Source organism: Ceratina calcarata, unplaced genomic scaffold (genome assembly GCF_001652005.2).
Source record: "Ceratina calcarata isolate Rehan_Ccalc_2016 unplaced genomic scaffold, ASM165200v1 scaffold309.2, whole genome shotgun sequence".
NCBI classification, from domain to species: Eukaryota; Metazoa; Arthropoda; class Insecta; order Hymenoptera; family Apidae; genus Ceratina; species Ceratina calcarata.
Window position 1 is genome coordinate 17,540 of NW_017153455.1, and position 19,605 is coordinate 37,144.

At 39.6% G+C, this 19,605-nt stretch overlaps 2 protein-coding genes across 2 annotated transcripts; one reads left to right on the forward strand and one right to left on the reverse strand.

Moving 5' to 3' along the window:
• Window positions 1-156: 156 nt before the first annotated feature.
• LOC108624384 (uncharacterized) lies at window positions 157-10,290 on the reverse strand. Its single transcript, XM_026813086.1, has 15 exons — window positions 10,023-10,290; window positions 7,566-7,686; window positions 6,937-7,060; window positions 6,754-6,860; window positions 6,468-6,641; window positions 5,993-6,147; window positions 5,520-5,630; window positions 1,743-1,862; window positions 1,548-1,648; window positions 1,295-1,477; window positions 1,118-1,224; window positions 853-1,029; window positions 634-779; window positions 379-535; window positions 157-311 (listed from the first exon to the last, which is right to left on the reverse strand). The coding sequence occupies exons 2-15, from the start codon at window positions 7,656-7,658 to the stop codon at window positions 192-194; spliced, it is 1,875 nt and encodes a 624-aa protein (XP_026668887.1). The 5' UTR covers window positions 7,659-7,686; window positions 10,023-10,290; the 3' UTR covers window positions 157-191.
• Window positions 10,291-10,452: 162 nt separating this feature from the next.
• On the forward strand, window positions 10,453-16,404 carry LOC108624400 (kelch-like protein 10). The gene is given in 10 exon segments (XM_018023660.2): window positions 10,453-11,918; window positions 12,151-12,488; window positions 12,654-12,985; window positions 13,177-13,361; window positions 13,659-13,870; window positions 14,080-14,136; window positions 14,139-14,402; window positions 14,710-14,832; window positions 14,975-15,142; window positions 15,268-16,404. Coding segments are annotated over 10 exon segments (2,076 nt in total). The 5' UTR covers window positions 10,453-11,691; the 3' UTR covers window positions 15,438-16,404.
• The last annotated feature ends 3,201 nt before the right edge of the window (window positions 16,405-19,605 follow it).

Below are 19,605 nucleotides of genomic sequence, written 5' to 3' on the forward strand. Positions count from 1 at the left end.
ATATGAGGACTGTGTACACATGATGTTGCATAAAAATGTTGCAGACGATACAAACATATTTTACATAATTACGAACATAGTTGATACTCGTTACGAAGACGCGTCGAAAGAGAATCACATATGTGAATTTAGAAGGAGCGTAAGAAATACATCGTGTCAAATACATTGTTTTATTAAAGGAACATCACTCTTCATTTCGATGATTTACCCTTCTTCTTTGGACTTTCTTTCTTTATACACATATCTTTAGCAGTTACAACACATTTGCTAGGGGACTTAACGCAAGGTGACTCGATATTGACCGAGCATCCCTAAAATTATAATTGAAACATGATAAATGATAAATCGTGTGAAGTATGAAGGTTTAGGGATTGTTACTTGTGCTTCGTAAAGTTTCGGGTCAACTTTCTCGCCCTCTTTCTCAGGGAAATGTATCAGCCGAGGAACTCGGTGCACGCTAACCGCTGGTTCCACTAACCACGCACTTCCGCTTTCTGCCCATGCCAGGACGTAACACAAAGCTGGCCCAATGTGTCTGTATTTAGATGTTTCACGAGGCAATCGAAATTTGCTTGACTTGTATATTACGATAAAAATAGTTTTACAGAAAAACATGTTCAAATTTTCACTTACGATTGTGGCAAACAAATCGGCAGTTTATCGTTTATTTTATTCGGAATGGGTTCCGGAAAATCTGGCAATCCTATCTCAGAGAAACGTTTAGTCGATGGGCAGAGGGCCACTATACGTACTCCAGTTTCATTCACCTTATATTCATCCTTTACCATAGAAAGATTATTTATTGCACGCGGCAAATTGAATTACCAAATTGATGTGACAAATATGAAATACCGCAAAGGCTTTGGTAACTTCTATAGCCGGCTTTTTCTTGCAATAAATTGGGTAGGGATCCTGAGGCCATCCCATAAAACCGAAAATGCTCGCACAATTTATTATTATTCCCCCAGAGCCACCGTCCTTCTTTCCTAACAGTTTCATCCCTATCTTCATCGTTTTCACTGTGCAATTCTATACATTTAATCATCATCAAACTGTTAATCATTAATCTCCATGAAAATCCTGAAGAATGAGCAGTTCTCTTAATTTTATTGCGTACTTCGCCTTTTTGCATAGTCGGGCAATTCGATGGGTACATTTCTTTATCAAGATCGTTAAAGAGAATGTCGATCACTTTCAGCTTACAAAGGGCGCGTTTCAGGCCAGCTAAAAGATAATCAAGTACACATTTGGAAAAATTCCCGTAAGTTTTTCTCTGCTTAATTATTAATTTCACCTTTCAAATGGCAATCACTTTTCACGTTGTAATGTACAAACTCTGCACGTCTTTTTCCGTGAGAGTTGCACAATTGTTCCGCTGCTTTTTGTCCCTGAACGTAATTATCGTCAGCTATTACGACTTTCTGCGTAACGAGAATTAAATTTTGTTTCTCTCTGACCATCTGCTTTAGCTTTATGAATTATTTATGTTTAAACGGAAACAGTATGTTACGTCAGGAAGTGTTAGATACTAACGCGGGCTCCTTTACATAGCAGATGATCAGCCGCCGAGAAACCGAAGCCTTGCGATCCACCGATGATCAAACCAGTTTTGCACCGAGGTTCGAGAATCGGTTTAGGCAGATCGGAGCTAAATTATTACATAGTGAGAGTATAAACTTTGATTTGAATTTGATTAAACAATTTATTGATATGAATTAATTAATTTGGTATTTGAAATATACCAATCATCAGGTCTTATTATTTTTATTTCATCTTTGCCCTTCCTCTTCTTCTTGCCGCCTTTCTTTTTCTGACATTCCACGTTAGCCACATGAAATTGACACCGCTTGACATTCTGTATTCTAAAATGCCAAATGAGAAAATTTCAATCCGGCTTATGCGAACACAGATCATGAGAACTAAAAATACGATGTGTCGAAACGCGACGATCTATAATATTGAGACGCGATCGTTTACTAGGAAACGTATCAGATTCAAGTAGCTAACCTTGGACTCTTATTGAGAAGGTTAGGGAGGAATGAGATTACGCATCGTGATTGCATGCCGCTTTGATACTTGTATAATTTTTCACTGCGATTTTTTACGAAATAAAACAGGGAACAACTAGGACATGTATGGAAAATAGAAATTTGGTAATGTGAGATTACGTGGAACGAGAATTTAAAAGTGGATTACATTTTGCATGTGTCAAAGTCAGATGGTGACTATCGTCTTTTTTCGATGATCGATAAAAATAGTGTTTAGGAGAAGGTTCTTTTTATTTTTGTAAAAAAAGCTATGCATTTTATTGGCTAGGCTTGCAACATACATTCCGAACGAATCATAACGAAACCAACAATTTCCACTAGCTATCGACCGTACCGTCGATTAGGTAATAATTACGCAATGTTTATATTCAAGTGTGCGATTGAGCCTTCGATCCTATGCTCCATAGATCCTCTCGTTGTTTCCGTGGATTACGTGCTCATGCGAGAGACCAATATAATCTTTTCAAAATTAACAATCATCACTTTTACTCATCAGAAAGAGATTAAGACTTTTTTCAATTTTTTCCTCGTTACAAATTAATTGTTGAGTAATATAATATTATAATTGGTTGTACAATTGCTTAATCGTAAAAAGAGGGTGGAGACATTTAATCAAATGATGGACGATTAAAATGTCATGTATAATAATTGTGTTTTTTGCGTCAAAGATCCCGAGTTTAGGCCTCGATTTTTGCAGACAACTATCTAAACTTTTAGTTTGTCCCTCCGCTCTTGTTACATTGGTCGCGTTCGATAAAACTTTATATCAAAATTACTTGCAAAATTTTTCATCTTGTAATCCTTCTTGCGAACGTACAATCTTTCTTTTCGTTGCGATATGGGTGGATTAGAATGGAACAGAATAAGTCTCTTACTTCAAATACATGCGAAATGATTTGCGTACTTTTAAAACGTTTCTGTTTCTACATCTCACCAGAGAATTGAATAAACCCGTTGTTTCAGAACCCGTTTATTCATTAAACGTGTCATTCTTTGGCTAGCGAATAGGTGAAAATTTGCATAAAGTGTCCGTAAACGGAAAACTCGTACGATTATCGACTTTGTAAAGATTTCAAAAATTTTCTTCTTATGGATGGAATGAATTGTGTTTAATTTAGCTATGCTTTAGATGTGCTTACTTTAATAGTGGATCAAGTGACGAGTTGTACGTTTTCGAGTATCTTTATGCTTTACCCGAAGTCGAGTGTACAAAATCGCTGTACCAATATTCCATGTTATTAAGTTTATCCAAATATACAATTGCTTATATTCAAACGTTGGACAGCTTAATTCGAGGTAACTCATCAAGTTTGAGCCATAAACAAAACACCTTAAATCGCGGTAAAAGTTCTAGCGAAAATTTGTTTCTTTCTTTACCCAGTCCTTACATTGCAACTGCGAAGAAGAAAGAAAAACAAGAATTTTCGAATATATCAAGCATCAAACTTTGTTCGATTCTTTTTACAAATGAATTAGCCTGATTTTGAATCATGTATTATTATACAATTATAGAATTTTAATCAACCTCGTCAATAATACATAATTGTGCTTGCACGTTTGTCAAGAAAACTATTAAGAAAGTTTCACGATTCAAGAACCAAATCAGTAGACATTCACGATTAACATTGTTCTTAATATTAAAAAATTAATAAAAATTCAGCATACATTTCCTTAACCGTATCCTCCATATAAATATTTAAACAAACATCATTGATTTTACGATTACTAGAGACTCGTGCACATTCGTCGTGGTAAAACGCATCGAGTTTAGGCCTCGATTTTTGCAGACAACTATCTAAACTTTTAGTTTGTCCCTCCGCTCTTGTTACATTGGTCGCGTTCGATAAAACTTTATATCAAAATTACTTGCAAAATTTTTCATCTTGTAATCCTTCTTGCGAACGTACAATCTTTCTTTTCGTTGCGATATGGGTGGATTAGAATGGAACAGAATAAGTCTCTTACTTCAAATACATGCGAAATGATTTGCGTACTTTTAAAACGTTTCTGTTTCTACATCTCACCAGAGAATTGAATAAACCCGTTGTTTCAGAACCCGTTTATTCATTAAACGTGTCATTCTTTGGCTAGCGAATAGGTGAAAATTTGCATAAAGTGTCCGTAAACGGAAAACTCGTACGATTATCGACTTTGTAAAGATTTCAAAAATTTTCTTCTTATGGATGGAATGAATTGTGTTTAATTTAGCTATGCTTTAGATGTGCTTACTTTAATAGTGGATCAAGTGACGAGTTGTACGTTTTCGAGTATCTTTATGCTTTACCCGAAGTCGAGTGTACAAAATCGCTGTACCAATATTCCATGTTATTAAGTTTATCCAAATATACAATTGCTTATATTCAAACGTTGGACAGCTTAATTCGAGGTAACTCATCAAGTTTGAGCCATAAACAAAACACCTTAAATCGCGGTAAAAGTTCTAGCGAAAATTTGTTTCTTTCTTTACCCAGTCCTTACATTGCAACTGCGAAGAAGAAAGAAAAACAAGAATTTTCGAATATATCAAGCATCAAACTTTGTTCGATTCTTTTTACAAATGAATTAGCCTGATTTTGAATCATGTATTATTATACAATTATAGAATTTTAATCAACCTCGTCAATAATACATAATTGTGCTTGCACGTTTGTCAAGAAAACTATTAAGAAAGTTTCACGATTCAAGAACCAAATCAGTAGACATTCACGATTAACATTGTTCTTAATATTAAAAAATTAATAAAAATTCAGCATACATTTCCTTAACCGTATCCTCCATATAAATATTTAAACAAACATCATTGATTTTACGATTACTAGAGACTCGTGCACATTCGTCGTGGTAAAACGCATTAGCATAAACAGTTGATTAAAAGTATTGAAAAAATATTTTACGAACTATATCAAGTCTTACGATGAATAGGTGGCAGTTACGAAGAAACGTATAGAACGTCGATTGTGTTTGAACCGGTTACACTACTAAAAATCCCTCGTCGAAATTGTATAACTAATTCTCGATCAACGATTCCCGACTCATCATCAATTCCCGTTTTCTTTCATCAGATAACAGAAAACTCAAGGGTAAACAGGAACAGGCGCTCGAGGACTTGATTAGATTATCATGTTATCGGACCGCACACGAATGCATAATAACGCGGTGAAGAGCATTCTCATCGTACAAATTGTCTCCCGTATTTTGTGGTAGTGCGGTTGATGATCCCTTAAATTTGGACGCTCGTTACGAATGTCGTTCTCGACCGCACTCTCCCTGCGCGATTGATTCACGGATCGTCGCCAGAACCCCATAGTTGGTCAATTGGAGTTTAGTTTTTCCGTTTTACCCTCGCGACAGTGGAAGCTGATCGATCTTGAATACTCTCGGTGCGATTTCGCAATTATGGTACGGCACAAGTGTTATCAAGCGAGGAAGATCCACGTGAAAATCGTGGATGATTTAGGATCTCTTGTTTAGTTTTTCGGGAATGTGATCTCGTGCGCTGGCAGATCTTTTTCCACTAGCCAGACGCTTCCGCTCTTGCCCTCGTTCAGAATCTGTATCAATGCCTTCGCCACGTGCTCCGGTCTGGAATATTTTTTTTTTTACGTCGAAAACATCTGCTTGGTTCTCCAGTGTATGGAACGTATAATTGGAATAATAAGAATGTCATTGACTGAAGGACTGACAACAAGCACCGTTCCGATTATGAAATTATAATTATTTATGAATTTAATGACACAAATTATAATTTATAGAAAAATTAATTATGTAATTAATGCATTGTTTTTTCATACGTTATATAAAATCCGCATCAACACTTGCAAATTTTTATATTGGATATAGTCAATTTTAAGTCCATCATTATTTTTACGAAGAACATTTTTTGTATAATAGTACACGGATCTGTATAATAATTTGTGTATTTTATGTATAATTGTCTATATTACCTTTGAGAAACTGAACTGGCAACGTCACGGAGCCAAGCGTCAACGTATCGAGCCCAGAGCAGCTGTTTACTGACGTCTCCTAATAGTTTGCTGTCCGTCGTGCTTGGGCACAGTGCCATCACCTTCACACCGGTTAAATCCACATGGTATTGGTGCTACGACAAACGACCACACATTCCAATTCCATACATCAAATCCCTCACCTTATGTGGCATTAAATACAAACAATGCCAAAATATTATTACACGTCTATTTTTAGAGTTTCAAAGGAGCAGAAAAATGATTTAAGATGTAGAAATAAAAATTGTAATTAGAGATTAATCAATTTAAAGACAAGCATGTGTGATGTAATTTATTTATGCAGTAGATAAGTGTTTGTATTTACTTCTATTCGAGTAATTTTAGTAAAAATGTAATTAATTATCAGTATTAGTGTATGTAAACTGATCGAATTTGTTTTAAATATATTATTTACCCCGAACGCTCTGGTGAAGTTTACGATAGCCGCCTTCGTGGCAGAGTAAATGGGAACACTCGCATAGGGGGTGATACTGACGTTGCTTCCAATATTAACCACTATACCACCCTGACCACCTCTATCGGTGCCCATAAATCGCTGAGCGAGCAAAGTTCCGCGTATCACGCCATTCTGCAATATAATTTCATGAAAGTTTTCGTGTTAAAAGTTCGTGGCGATCGAATCAAAAAGCGAAGAAAATGTATGGGAAAACGAAAGAAGCGAACCGTAGGATAAAACTTACAACGTTGATGTCGACCTCCAGCTCCCAAAATCGATCGTTCATTATTCCAGCGTTGTTAATAACGATGTCGATGTGACCGAACGTTGCGACTGCCGTTTGAAACGATTCTGTGAAGAGAATTTAAATATGTTAATTATGCACAGAAATTTTTACGTGAAAATCGTTAATTACTATCGCTCTTACCCTCAAATTGTGAGTAATCTGTAACATCGCATTGACAGAAAATTACGCGGTCTTTTCCGTACTCCGTGGTTAAAGTCTCCGCTAGTTTGTCGCCTTCTTCTGCATTGATATCGCATATAGACACCTAAAAATAGAAATATCGGTCAAGCCCTTACTCATTCTTATGATCATATTTTTTTTTAATGTCAGTCGCTAACATAAAATTTGTTATTGGTCAGAAGTTGATCAGAAAGGAGAATAAAGCATCGTCTCCGATGGGGAATGATCTAAATATAAGTCGAGTATTTTCGAGTACACGGCGATGAAACATTCATGGAGCGATATACTAAGTCAAGGTCACATCCTTAAGGAGGTTTTGCGAGTTACATTTCACAAAACCTCTCCTACGGTCTTCCACAGCCTTCTATTAATATCAGCTTTTTATAGGCGCTTCGTGCTATGGGGTAAAACCGTATTAAAGCTACTCTAATGAAAACACCGTTATAAAGATTTCATTCTCTCTTCGCGTCGCCTTCATGGAAAGTACAAACCACTCCTTCAGTATTTTAATAATTTTATAATAATGTGAGAAAGGAAATGTTATAATTCGAACGTGTTCAGTTTTTGCTGCTTGATGTTTTGCAACTCACCATTGCGCCTTCATTCAATAATTCTATGGCACACGCTTTACCGATACCGGAAGCGGCGCCCGTCACCAGGGCAACTCGCCCTTTCACGTCCATCTTCTTTAAGTCCTTGTCAATTACCCGTCTGCAAATGCAAAAACACGTTATCAATATCATTACGACTATACTTCCTATTATAAATAAAACAAAAATATTTTTTTAAACATTGTTAGGGTGATTGCTGCCTTTCAGAACTTTCAGAAAAAAATTATATTTAATTTCATTTTTATAGATGCGAGCTTGAAGATACTGACTCGCACAAGTCGTCAACAGTTTAGTTATACCCAGTTGCACTTCTCAGCGTCGATGGGGATTTACGCTTGAAAATAAAACCGCGTGACTCAGCTTCGAAAGTTTACCTCCCGCTTCGATTTTATACTCCCGTTGCGCTTTGTCTAAAAGCTCTCCCAATAGAAACTACATCAATTCTATATTTAAAGTGTACAGTATTATTGTAAAGGGAAAAGATATTAATATAATCATTATGACTCTATCAATATTTTACAAATCTCTGAGCTTGGCATAAATTCATTATATGAATCATAGATTTTTATCTTCTCCACGTACTTTACATAATGGAAATGCGTTCTGTTGATTGTACTCCCAACAAGGGCTTGGTATGAGCATGGAACACGACAACCAGTACTTTTATCAAATTCTAAAGACCGTATAAAACAAACGAGAGAACTGTAAAATTTACAATAAGAAAAAATGAAAAATTTCAACGTTACTGGCTGTCGGATAGAGACGAAGCGAACACGCGAAGCAGAACATATCAGGAACTAGAAATTCCTGAAAGAGAAGGATGAAAGCGGAATTTCGCTCGACAAGAGTATGAAGGATTTGAAACGGTCTGAAAGTCTGAATTTCTCTCTGTCTCTCGGACAGCATCGCACAGCATCGTTTAAATATTGCAGCCGGCGTGACACCGGGTTCTAAGGCCGCGAAGGCGGCCGGCGTGTGTCTGGCAGCTGTAGATAAACCGGGTACGAGCACGTTTCACCCGGTGAGCATCGTCAAAAAGGGTCGATCTAAAAAATTCACGACGCCTCGATCGCTCGATATCCGCACCGGAGAAACGTGCAGCGTGTAGCTCGTCCCGCGGTTTTGCTCGCACCTATCCACCACTTTCACCTACGCTCCTCCTCGAAAACACTCGACCACCATTAAAGTCGCACCGGTGCAGTGCGCGCACACACGTACTGCGTTTCCCCTGCTCTCCTTTCGAGAAAGTCGAGCAGTCCTCTGGAAAAAATCCCCGCAACGTGGAAAGCAACGTCTGCGAAAGACTTCCGCAAAGAATCTAGTGGCTATCGAGTGGCTTCGAAAAAGTACCTTTGAATATTCCTCGACTCCTCAAAGGGGGAACGTGTTTACCACGACGGAATCTCTGTTTGTCGAATGGAATGGGAAACGTCTATGGAGTTTGGCGATTATGGGGTGGGCGTGAGAGGGGTTGCAACTTCTTTTAGCAGTTTGTTATTTAGCTTCAAAGGATTATCGGTTACGAAGCAATTAGGTAATTGAATATTAGTGTGCTAGTCTTTTTTATTTTATATCATTGAAATGGGAGAAGAAAGAATACAAATATAAGCAAATTTATATAAAGATAATAAATTGATAAGAACTTTCTTTATTATATTGTATCGTATAGTTAACATGTGTTGATCTGGAGGCTTGGAAAATGAAGTTTCGTGTTTTACAGCGTATAACAAAAAGGGAGATAAGATAGTGGATTGAGAAATACATAATGTTCATAATGTTCATAGGTCTCTATAGGGGACAGATAGTTATATCTAAATTCAATTTTCAAGAACTTAAGCAGATATTAAACAACGGTATACACACTCTATGTAAATGCAATATATTATAAGACTTTCAAAGTGTTATAAAGAATTCGTTTTCCTATACAGATAATTTTTCGTGTTATACATTATTGAATTGAGGATCTCCGTTCGCCATTAATTTTTTATCAAGATAAGCAGACCCACATGTCTCAAACTTTTTAGAGTACCTCTCAAACTAAATTATGAAAAATTTTTAATAAAAATTTGTCACTGTGAAATATTTTTAAAATTTAATCTGTAGCCCTAATATTCAAAGTAATTATCCAAGCAATATCAGCTCTTTCAACAAGAAAATCCCCTGATCCATTAGCGATCGTCGTCTTATTACCGAAACCTCGTCTTCAAGTACCTCCGTTTTCTCTCATAAGATAAAAAAGACGTAATCTCCTCCAATACGAAATTCACTGTAATCCACATTCTCAACGTCAAGCCTGGAATCTATCACACGACGATACGACTTCATTCAGAAAACATCCAGCAATTCGGCATGATCTATCCCCTGAAAACTGTTCTCCTCGCATTCACTAATTTTCCGCAGAAAACAAAAAAAACCTTGCACTCTCCTCGGTCGTACCTTGCACTTGGAATCCTCCCCTCGTTGAGCGATGCGTCCCGCAACAGGCAGACTGCGTCGAAAGCGAAACGGCCGGTCGAAAACGGCGCCGACGACACGGGGGTTGCACGTTGACTCGGAGGGTGTGTGCGGTGACGGCACGAGGGTGTACGTGTGGAAATGCGCGCGCGTACGAGCGTGTTTCCCTCGACAAGGTGTGGTTGGCGGCCGCGGACGCACTGGCTGGCGTGGCTGATCGTTCTCAGCGCTGGCGAACCTTTCACTGCGTCCCCGCGAACCCACACACCCCACGGTGGCTCGATATTGATTGGCGGCGTGAGCGTGCCACGTGACTTTTACGTGGGTGACGCGCGAGCACGCACGCTTCGCTACCCTGTTCGTACGCGCGTGTGCGTGCAAGCCACGGCGAAACGGCACCTCCGCGGCCGCTTACACGCTCGCAGCCCTTAACCTTCGGCCGTGGCATGCTATTTATTTTTTTGTTTCACGGTCCCGATACCGCACGCTCCGGCCACGCTTTCGATCGGCACCGGCCCCGCCCTGTCGCCTAACCGGATCCGCGATTTAGAGGATGCTCCTTTGCTCTCGTCAGGCTTCGTTGCACTGATTATGCGTTTAGCTCCTCGACTCACTCATACGTCTATTATTTGGATTCTTTAATACATTAATTACATGTCATCAATACATTTGTTGGGAATATCAAATAAAAATCCTGATGGCAACAATAAAACCTTGTATGTCTATTAACATTTATAGTATTATCAAATGTAACGCCCTTAGAGTAACGCCTGATCGAATTCATTAGAAAGTGAATAAAATTTAGAATAAAGAATAAAGTACATATCAATCGAAAATTTGATTATTAAATTTCGAATACTAATTTCCGAATTAATGATTGGAATCGATTTCGGAAAGAAAAACAGGTACACTTAGAAAAGTTCAGACATTTTATTGTATATTTTTACAATTCACATTGCTTAACAATCATGAGTGAAGCGTACCAAAGCAAACATGCGAGAGCACTTTTAAAAGTGTAAGTATTTGCTCTACACGTCTCTCGGTTGGGCGTACTGCGTGCTATCGCAAGGGGTTGATTAAGCGTTTGGGGTTGTAGCCGGTGTTTTCATGCGGGATTCTTAATTTTAGGAAGTTCGTGGAAATACCTTCGTGAGGAGACAAATTGTTGTGTCGTGGAAATGTGTTGATGTATTATTATGTAAAATTATATAGTGCCATGCAAATACGCCTTTGCATTTTCCCACCCATTTTTATCTTATCTTTCCCTGACAACGATATTAATCCGCTACAATCTGATTTTACTTCGAGTACGTTGTTGCATAATTTTGATTTATCATCTATTGCAATCTGAAGGATACGTGTACACGTAAACTGTATAAAAAAGGGCTAATTGGAATATCGATATAGGGATGTCTAATTTCGAAGGAAACGATCGTAAATGTAGATCGGTCGGAACTCGTCGACAATCGAGGGGAGGATCGGTACTTGGAACTCGATCGCGCGCGGCGCACCGTCGTCAGTTGAAAGTCTCGGCCTTCCTCTGTCATGGCTGCGACTCTCCGGTTTGCCGGGGCTGCTCGTATCGCTAACCAAAACGACTACAGAGCTGAGGACGCAAAAGAGGAACGTATCGGTGGCAAGGTCGGGGCACATGGTGGCCAGCGACGCGGGGATCGCGTGGCTCGTCCGCGAGGCGATGGACGGCCGCGGCAGGTTAAAGCTCGGGAAGCTGTCACGCAGCCGAATGTCGCGGGTCGTAGTTTCTACTACCAAGCTGAAGCAGTGCGCCAGAAAGCAACCGGCGAAAATAAGGAAATGCATGTGCCTCCCATCAAATTACGCCCTCGTCGAGTTCCCCGTTGTCTGGTCCGAGCTTAGGTCCGTACAAACTCCATCGAACCTATCTGTCTCTCTCTCTCCTCTATCCTCTTTCGCGTACTCCACGATAGGATGTTTTAATTACGTGTACGTCAAGTCCGGCTGGAGGTTGAATTGACAATCGTGGTTGACGAGAAGAATGGGAATACGCGGCTCGTTCGCATCGGTTGACGTTTAAATCCTGTCGGGGACGTTTTTCTCATCAGAGAAATACATCTACTTTGGATTTCAGAGCAAAGCAGCAGCTGTGCGACGGTGCGATAATATGCGCCAAGGGCGACGTCTTCCCGGTGCATCGCGCCATACTGTCCGCGGTCAGTCCGTACTTTAAGGCACTTTTCACCAACAGCCTAAAGGGCGGGAAGACCGAGACGACGGAGGTCGCGATAGACACGGTCCCCGGCGAAATTTTCAGTCTGATACTCGATTACGCTTACACCGGCACTTGCAACGTCACCGACGACAATGTCGAACAGCTGTTGCCGTTGGCTGATCAGTTCGAAGTGCTGGGTGTCGTCCAGCTGTGCTGTCAGTTTCTGCTTCAGGAACTTCGGCCGGAAAATTGTTTAGGTACGCTGATTACAATAAACTCTTTTTAACTCGATCATATAAAATTTCATTTATTTTAATAATTTATTTACATAATTAAGAGATATCATTTAATGACGTCGCTGGGCGTTCATCGGAGACTCAACTTTTACACGCGAACAATTCAGTGAAACGTTTTCCGCGTAGGCATATTTAAATTCGCTCGTCACTACTTCTGCCTCGATCTGGAAGAGAAGGGCCGGAAATACATTCGCCATCACTTTAAGCGGATACTGCAAGAGAGCCCGGAATTCAAAGAGCTGACGGTGAATGAACTCCAGGCGATACTACGTGACGACGAGCTGAACGTTAAAAACGAGGAAATAGTTTTCGAGGCCATTAAAACCTGGTTGGAGCACAACGTCGAGAAGAGGAGGCCCTATTTGCCGAGGCTGTTGAAGTGTGTGCGGTACGGTTTGATGAGCTACAACTTCTTTACAACCAATGTCCTCAGGTGGAAGATCTTAGAAGGGGACGAGGTGAGTGAAACGACAGCTTAAATCAAATGGAATAAGAATCTTGTTTTTTACATATTTATTGTTGTTCACCTCCTCATTTTAATTTATTTATTTATTAATATTTTTCTCTAATCTTGGTGAAGGTATGTTATGCCGAAATAAATAAATTGAATATTTAGTGACATCATATGAAATTGTGTTTCGTTAACAAGTTGTGCCAGAGAGTTTTGGGTGCCGCTAAGCAATACCTAACCGAGCAGGAAGCGAAGCAGGGAAGCGGCGAGGTCGATTTGAAAAATCCCTTATCGAAGCCCCGAATCCCGTACGAGATCCTGTTCGCGATCGGTGGCTGGAGCGCCGGTTCTCCGACGAATTTCGTCGAGACCTACGACACAAGGTGCTCGAAAACACGTATTTCCTCCGACCGCGAACACGGTTTTCCACTATGTGTTATAATTCCACTGTCAAACCCTTAACACTCGCTAAAATGTAAACAACGTACCCAACAGTCTACGTATTTCTTTCAAGTACAGAATTACTGTATACTTTTATCTTGAATAATGTATGTTGATTTTAAAATTATTTTCTACCCTGTGTACTGGAAGCTCTGTACGTTAAGGGGTTGATTTCGCGCGACGAAATCGTTTTATTGAGGTCCGAGACTCACACAGGGTTCGTGTAATGTGAACTCCAGAGCTGACAGATGGTTTCTATCAGTGAGCACGGACGCGACGCCGAGAGCTTATCACGGCCTGTGCACTCTCAACAATTTGATCTACATGATCGGCGGCTTTGATGGCAACCAGCACTTCAACACGGTCAGGTGCTTCGATCCGATAACGAGAGAGTGGCGTGAAAGGGCCTGCATGTATCACGCGAGATGTTACGTCAGCGTTTGTACCCACGGTTAGCTTTTCTTCGACCATACATTTTTACGACACAACGTAAAATGCTTGAATCGTATCAATTTTATTCGAATGTTAAATTAATATTATTAACGCTTGTTCTGTACGCGTTTGAAGTCGTACGTTGTCCATTTCGGACAAAACGATTCCCTCGTCACCCCAAAATCTAACGATCGGGAACAGCCCTAATCGTGACTCATTCACTGTCAGGAGGAAAGATATACGCTCTCGGCGGTTACAATGGCCGCACCAGGATGAGCTCGGGGGAGAAAGGAATCAATGGGAGATGATACCACCGATGCATCGGCAGAGATCGGACGCGAGCGCGGCCGCCCTCCACGATAAAATTTACATCGTCGGTGGTTACAGCGGCCGCGAGATACTCGATTCTGCAGAAGTGTTCGACATCGAGACCAATCAGTGGAGCTACATCCACCCGATGATCCATCCGCGATCCGGCGTCTCCCTCGTCGCGTTCCGGGACAGCCTTTACGCCCTCGGTGGCTTCAACGGGTTTACCAGACTTAGTTCCGGTAATAAAAAGCAATTAATTTATTGCAGATTTCAAGTTGATTTCTCATATTATGTCTCGATATTCATGAAGAAATTATTGTCGGATTCATCTTGCATATCACATTTTTAATGAGATTGTTGTAATGTTTTATTACAATATCACGGGTGACGAATAAAATACTTAGACAATATTTTTAAAAATGGCGAAAGGTTTGATGCCCCTGTACACTCAGAGGTTCTTTCAATGCTACGGTCCATTGCACAGAAATTCGACGCTGCGTAGAAATGAATGTTCCCAACATCAATATCGATTCTCTGATCTCGCAGGGGAGCGTTACAATCCGAGTCATTCGGAGGATTGGCACGCGGTTCCCGAGATGTTCAGTCCCCGCAGCAATTTCGCCACGGTTATTCTGGACGATATGATATTCGTCGTCGGGGGTTTCAATGGTAACGCAATCCCAAATACTAGTTCACGGCTTCCAACATGCATTATGCTTGTAGGAGCATCTAGCACTACTAGTTTATTAAATTTTATCTGGAAGTACTGATGCAAATAATAACATGAAATTAAAAGAGTTTCGTTTGCAAGGTTCCACGACGATTGCTTATGCGGAATGTTATGATGCGGACAGCAACGAATGGTACGACGCGTCACCAATGAATTTGAACCGTAGTGCTCTTAGCGCTTGTGTTATCACCGGTCTCGCGAACGCGCGTGAATACTCTTATCATGGAAAGGCGCGAGATCTTGGTCAAGGTTCGTGTAACTCGAGTGATAAACAAATGAGAAGAAATTATCAATTTCGTCCCGTCTCTTTTATGCTGACTATCAACTATTGGTTAATTTCGTTCAGGATCGCAAGTAGAATTTTCTTTTCTTAGGTCAAGCTTCGTCCGAGAATCAGCAGAAGACTGTACAGGGTGGAGAAGGCGCAGTGGAAACGAACGCAAACATTTCCGCCGAGGAAGGGGAGACGGTGGGTTTCGTTGAACACGTTCAGAGGGAAGTCCCGATCAACGAGATGCCCGAGAATGTCGGCAATTATCTGTGATACTACGAGGAACGTTGATCAACGCCCAAAACTTGAAAATATAAAAAGATATTTTTTTTGTTTCTCATGGGGAATCGTCGCACGAACACCGTTGAATCCTTGTACTATCATCCTGTCAGATGAAATTCTGTAGAATGGACTATACAATTCTATAAGCCGCGAGACAACGAATAGTATTATATTTTCCATAATTCAAAGAAATAGTTCCATGATAGTACAAGGTTCTTGAGTATTCGTGAGCCACAAAAAATGAGTTGAAAACAGGCGAATTGAAAAAAAAGAAAATAACGAATAGGACCAGGCGTCTAGGGGGAAAAAGATTATGGTAGGTATTTCTTCAAGTTGATCTTCCTCTTTTTTTATAGCGTGTTTTATGTATGAAATTATCGCGTAGGATTACGCGGGTTTTAACTAAATTAAGTCTTTCAATTTTAATCGGAAATCGGACATTTTTTTTAAGGAGTATTATTTTTCTGTTACCCACTTTTTTTTTTTATAGAGGACACTTGCGCCTCGCGAAATTTTTTTCGGGTTTCCCATCCGCAAGCGTCGCGATTTTATCGATTTGCATACTTAGATATTTAGGAACTAAGCGATTTATTTTATTAACAAACTTGGAACATCTTTTCTTTCGTTCAGATGTTTTTTTCTCTCGCGAGATGACACGAGAGGTATACCTGCACGGTTGGTCCGTACGGTGTATCAGAATTTTGGGTTACTTTTTTTTTCTCATTTTTTTAAACCATTGATCGAGTCTAAATTGTTATCTTTTTTTTACGTGAACGTCCTTTTCATCCCTGCACGTGTATCTCAATGTAACAAAAGTGAAATGTTCATTGATCGAGATATCCAGATGTGCCTTGGTCTGTTATTTTAATCAGAAATAAAAACATATCGATCACTAAGTTGTTTGTTCTTCGCCAAGTAAGACTGTTTAATTAAAATAGAGATACAAAGGCGACTGCTGGAACACTGCCAAAGGTAAGATCACCGTCAACGGCACCAATAACAATGCTAGACACTCTGTTTTTTTTTTATTAATCTATCTCATTTATGTATACGTAGATTTATTCACTTTTGCATATGCATCTATATATTATGTATAGTGTATACATTGTTGTTACTTGTTCATAGACGTTGCGTTGTGCAACTACAAACGTTCTCTTTCGATTCTTAGTTTCCCCTCTGTCTTATTTCTCTCATTATAATTCGTTCCTCGCATTTGATTCGATCGACGATCGCTTCCATCCGATCGCTTTAATGGCAATGGTGTTGTATCGTCGATCGAACGCACCAGCGATGTCTATTGAAACAGTTAGGACAAAGAAGAATCGCGGTCGATTAAAAAATATCGTTTCAATCTGCTTCGCGATTTTCTTCCCCGTTGCATTCCTTATTTTCTCTCGATCCGGCTTAACTGTACCATGCGCGTCGAAGAACCCGCTCTTCGTTCCTGTTCGGCTGAAACATGGCTTTTCAGGGAACGAAGGGCAATTCCTAACATTTGACAGTATCCCGTTGCGTTTCTCATTATTTGCATTTAATTCATGCTTACACGAATGTTAAAAGACTGTAAGAAATTAATTCTTGAGCTATCGAATATTTTAAGATTGTTCAACATTTTAATTTAGAGTGAATTTGTCATGTATTAATTGATAAAATTATGAGAGACACTGTTTCTCAGTCAATTCGTAAATTACATTAATGAACACCACTTTCGTGTCAGCATGAATCAAAAAGATTTTAGATTACGCCGATCCTTAATCAGTATAAACTTAACGATACGAGGGTGTATATGGGGTTGTAGGAGTAAAAAATCGACCGGCGACGTTAATCGTACAATTGAGCAAACAATGGGGACAGCAATGAAAATTCCTTCGACCCGAATCGTATTCGAACCCCTCGTTTCGTTTTACGTTCTCTACCCCTTTCCCTACCCCCCCCCTACGCGCCGGATCCACGACCTTCGTATCGATCGACATAGAATACCGGGTTAAAACGTGTTTCCTTGCTCTCGTTTGCTTTTCTCTCTCTGTCTCCTTTTTTTACTTTTTTATTTCCGAGAATTCACGTGGAATCGTACACTGAAAAGACAACGTCAAAGAGGCGACGCGACGCGATCGCGAAAACGGTCGGAACGCGCGATCGGCGTCGGCGATGACACAATTCGTTCGAGATATTACAAATAGATTAGAAAAAGGGTACAATACGTGCGAGTGTGCGACGAACGACGGCGAATCGAAATCAACGAGAACGCGCGAGTTCAAGTGAACAGGGAAGCGAAGAGAAAGGTTTTATATCGTTTATCTCCCTCTTTCTCTCTGTGTTTGCTCTCCCCTCACGTCAGCTATGACCGGGAATGTTTCTCTTGAGTAATGAATTTTCTGGGTAAATTAAGAAGAATTCCAGAAAAACTATTTTCTCGTACCTACGATATTAGAAAAGCTTGGAGTTGTTTTAGTACCGTAACAATAATATTTAATGCATCTTTCTTTAGTTTCATTTAGTTTCAGAATGAAACTTACAATTCCAATATAACGCTTTATTAATATTTACTTTGTGAAAGCATCTACTTTATAGGATTTTACTTTAAATCAAATTGATCAATCTTTTTCTTACAATTTTCCCTTCGCTTCCTAGTCTTAGCGTAAGGGGTAAAAAATCATTGGAAACGGTATACAATCTCTTACAGCTGAGCAGGAAGAGTTCCAAAGATCTTTGTGCTTCACGACTGTGAAATTTCGACGAATGAAGACGAGTACGAAGACGTTTATGGTCCTGATGAGTCTAGTTTTAATCGTCGCGACATGCGAAGTGTGCGCAATGTTTCCTCTCTTCTCTTACGATGTAAAGGCGTAACGTTTGAGCATACGTGCTCTAACGGCGTAACATGTACGATTTCATGGGTTAACGTTTACACTGGGCCCAGTGGGTTTACAATTAATGATATTTTTATGAGAATCACTACACGACATCGCAACTTTGATCGTTCAGTTTCTTATACAGTTTACAGTTCGTAATATTTATTTATTTTATACAGTTTCAAACGTAACACGTTTTCTGATTGTAAATTAAATTAGATGTAAGTCTTTTGTAATACAGAGAAGAATATTAATTCTTGTTAAAATTCACGTTAAAGCAATCAAGTTAAATTTCAATAGAACGTCAAGTTGCTGTAATCGTATCGTGAATCTCAATATACACGCCTGCTTCCTTCTCTCCATTTGGAAAACATTAAAATTACATTCTTACCTCTCTCTCTTTCTCTCTCTCTCTCCATCATTCTTGCGATGACATTCACGATTAGCAGAGACGTGCGACAGCCGCGCGTCTTCGTTGCTTCGATTAACGATTAATGGTAATAACTTTTTTTTTTACTTAGATTGTTCTGAGCAATTGAGATCTAGTATTTTGGAGGGATTTCATATACCTGAAAAAAGTTTAGTCACTCCTCTTCTGCCTCGTCCTCTTCGTCTTGCTCATGTACGTATTTTCACCGTTTTCTTCATTTCACTTTTTCACACGTTCGAACATTTTTACATTGTGCTCATCCATCGTCTTTCGTTCTTCATCCACTTGATCATTAATCCATAGCATTTCTTCTATCCATGCCACATTCCTTCTTTTGTATTGGTGCCACCGCGTTCTTTTTTTCTCTTTCTAAATTAGAATTCTCTCTCTCTCGCTCATACATTTTACGTGTCTCATCCATCCTCCGCACACCGCACGCACTCACACTTATCTGAGAGTTAACAATTGACATACGTTTCGTAACTTTCCTAGCGTCTGGACAATGCGACCGAGCACTGTCACAATTTTTTTAATTTTATTTTTCATATATAACTTCGTACTTCGTGCATCTTTTCTCATGCGCTTTCCTTTGGCGTAAATCTTCATATTTATCTCGAGACACCAGGCTACGTTAATTAAAGGGAGCCACGGTGACCATTAAGCGACGCGATACTGCGTTCTCTCGAGTCTTATAAAGAAATTTGAAAAAAGGCGAGTCGACTCTTTCTCTTTTTTTTTTGGTTTCGTTATACGATTGATAATTTAACAAGTTTGTTTCTTTAACGTCTAACGCAGTGATCTAGAAACGGATATTTTCTTCCTGAAATCAATGACAGGGAACGACCCTTGCTTGTTCATGCTTCGTTCATGGTTGATC

Coding starts and splice junctions, on each gene's coding strand:
- LOC108624384 (XM_026813086.1), bottom strand. CDS start 7,658: ATGGACGTGAAAGGGCGAGTTGCCCTGGTGACGGGCGCCGCTTCCGGT. Junction 1,863..5,519: donor GAGATCACATTCCCGAAAAA/CTAAACAAGAGA, acceptor TTGGCATTTTAG/AATACAGAATGTCAAGCGGT. Junction 536..633: donor CCGATTTGTTTGCCACAATC/GTAAGTGAAAAT, acceptor ATCTAAATACAG/ACACATTGGGCCAGCTTTGT.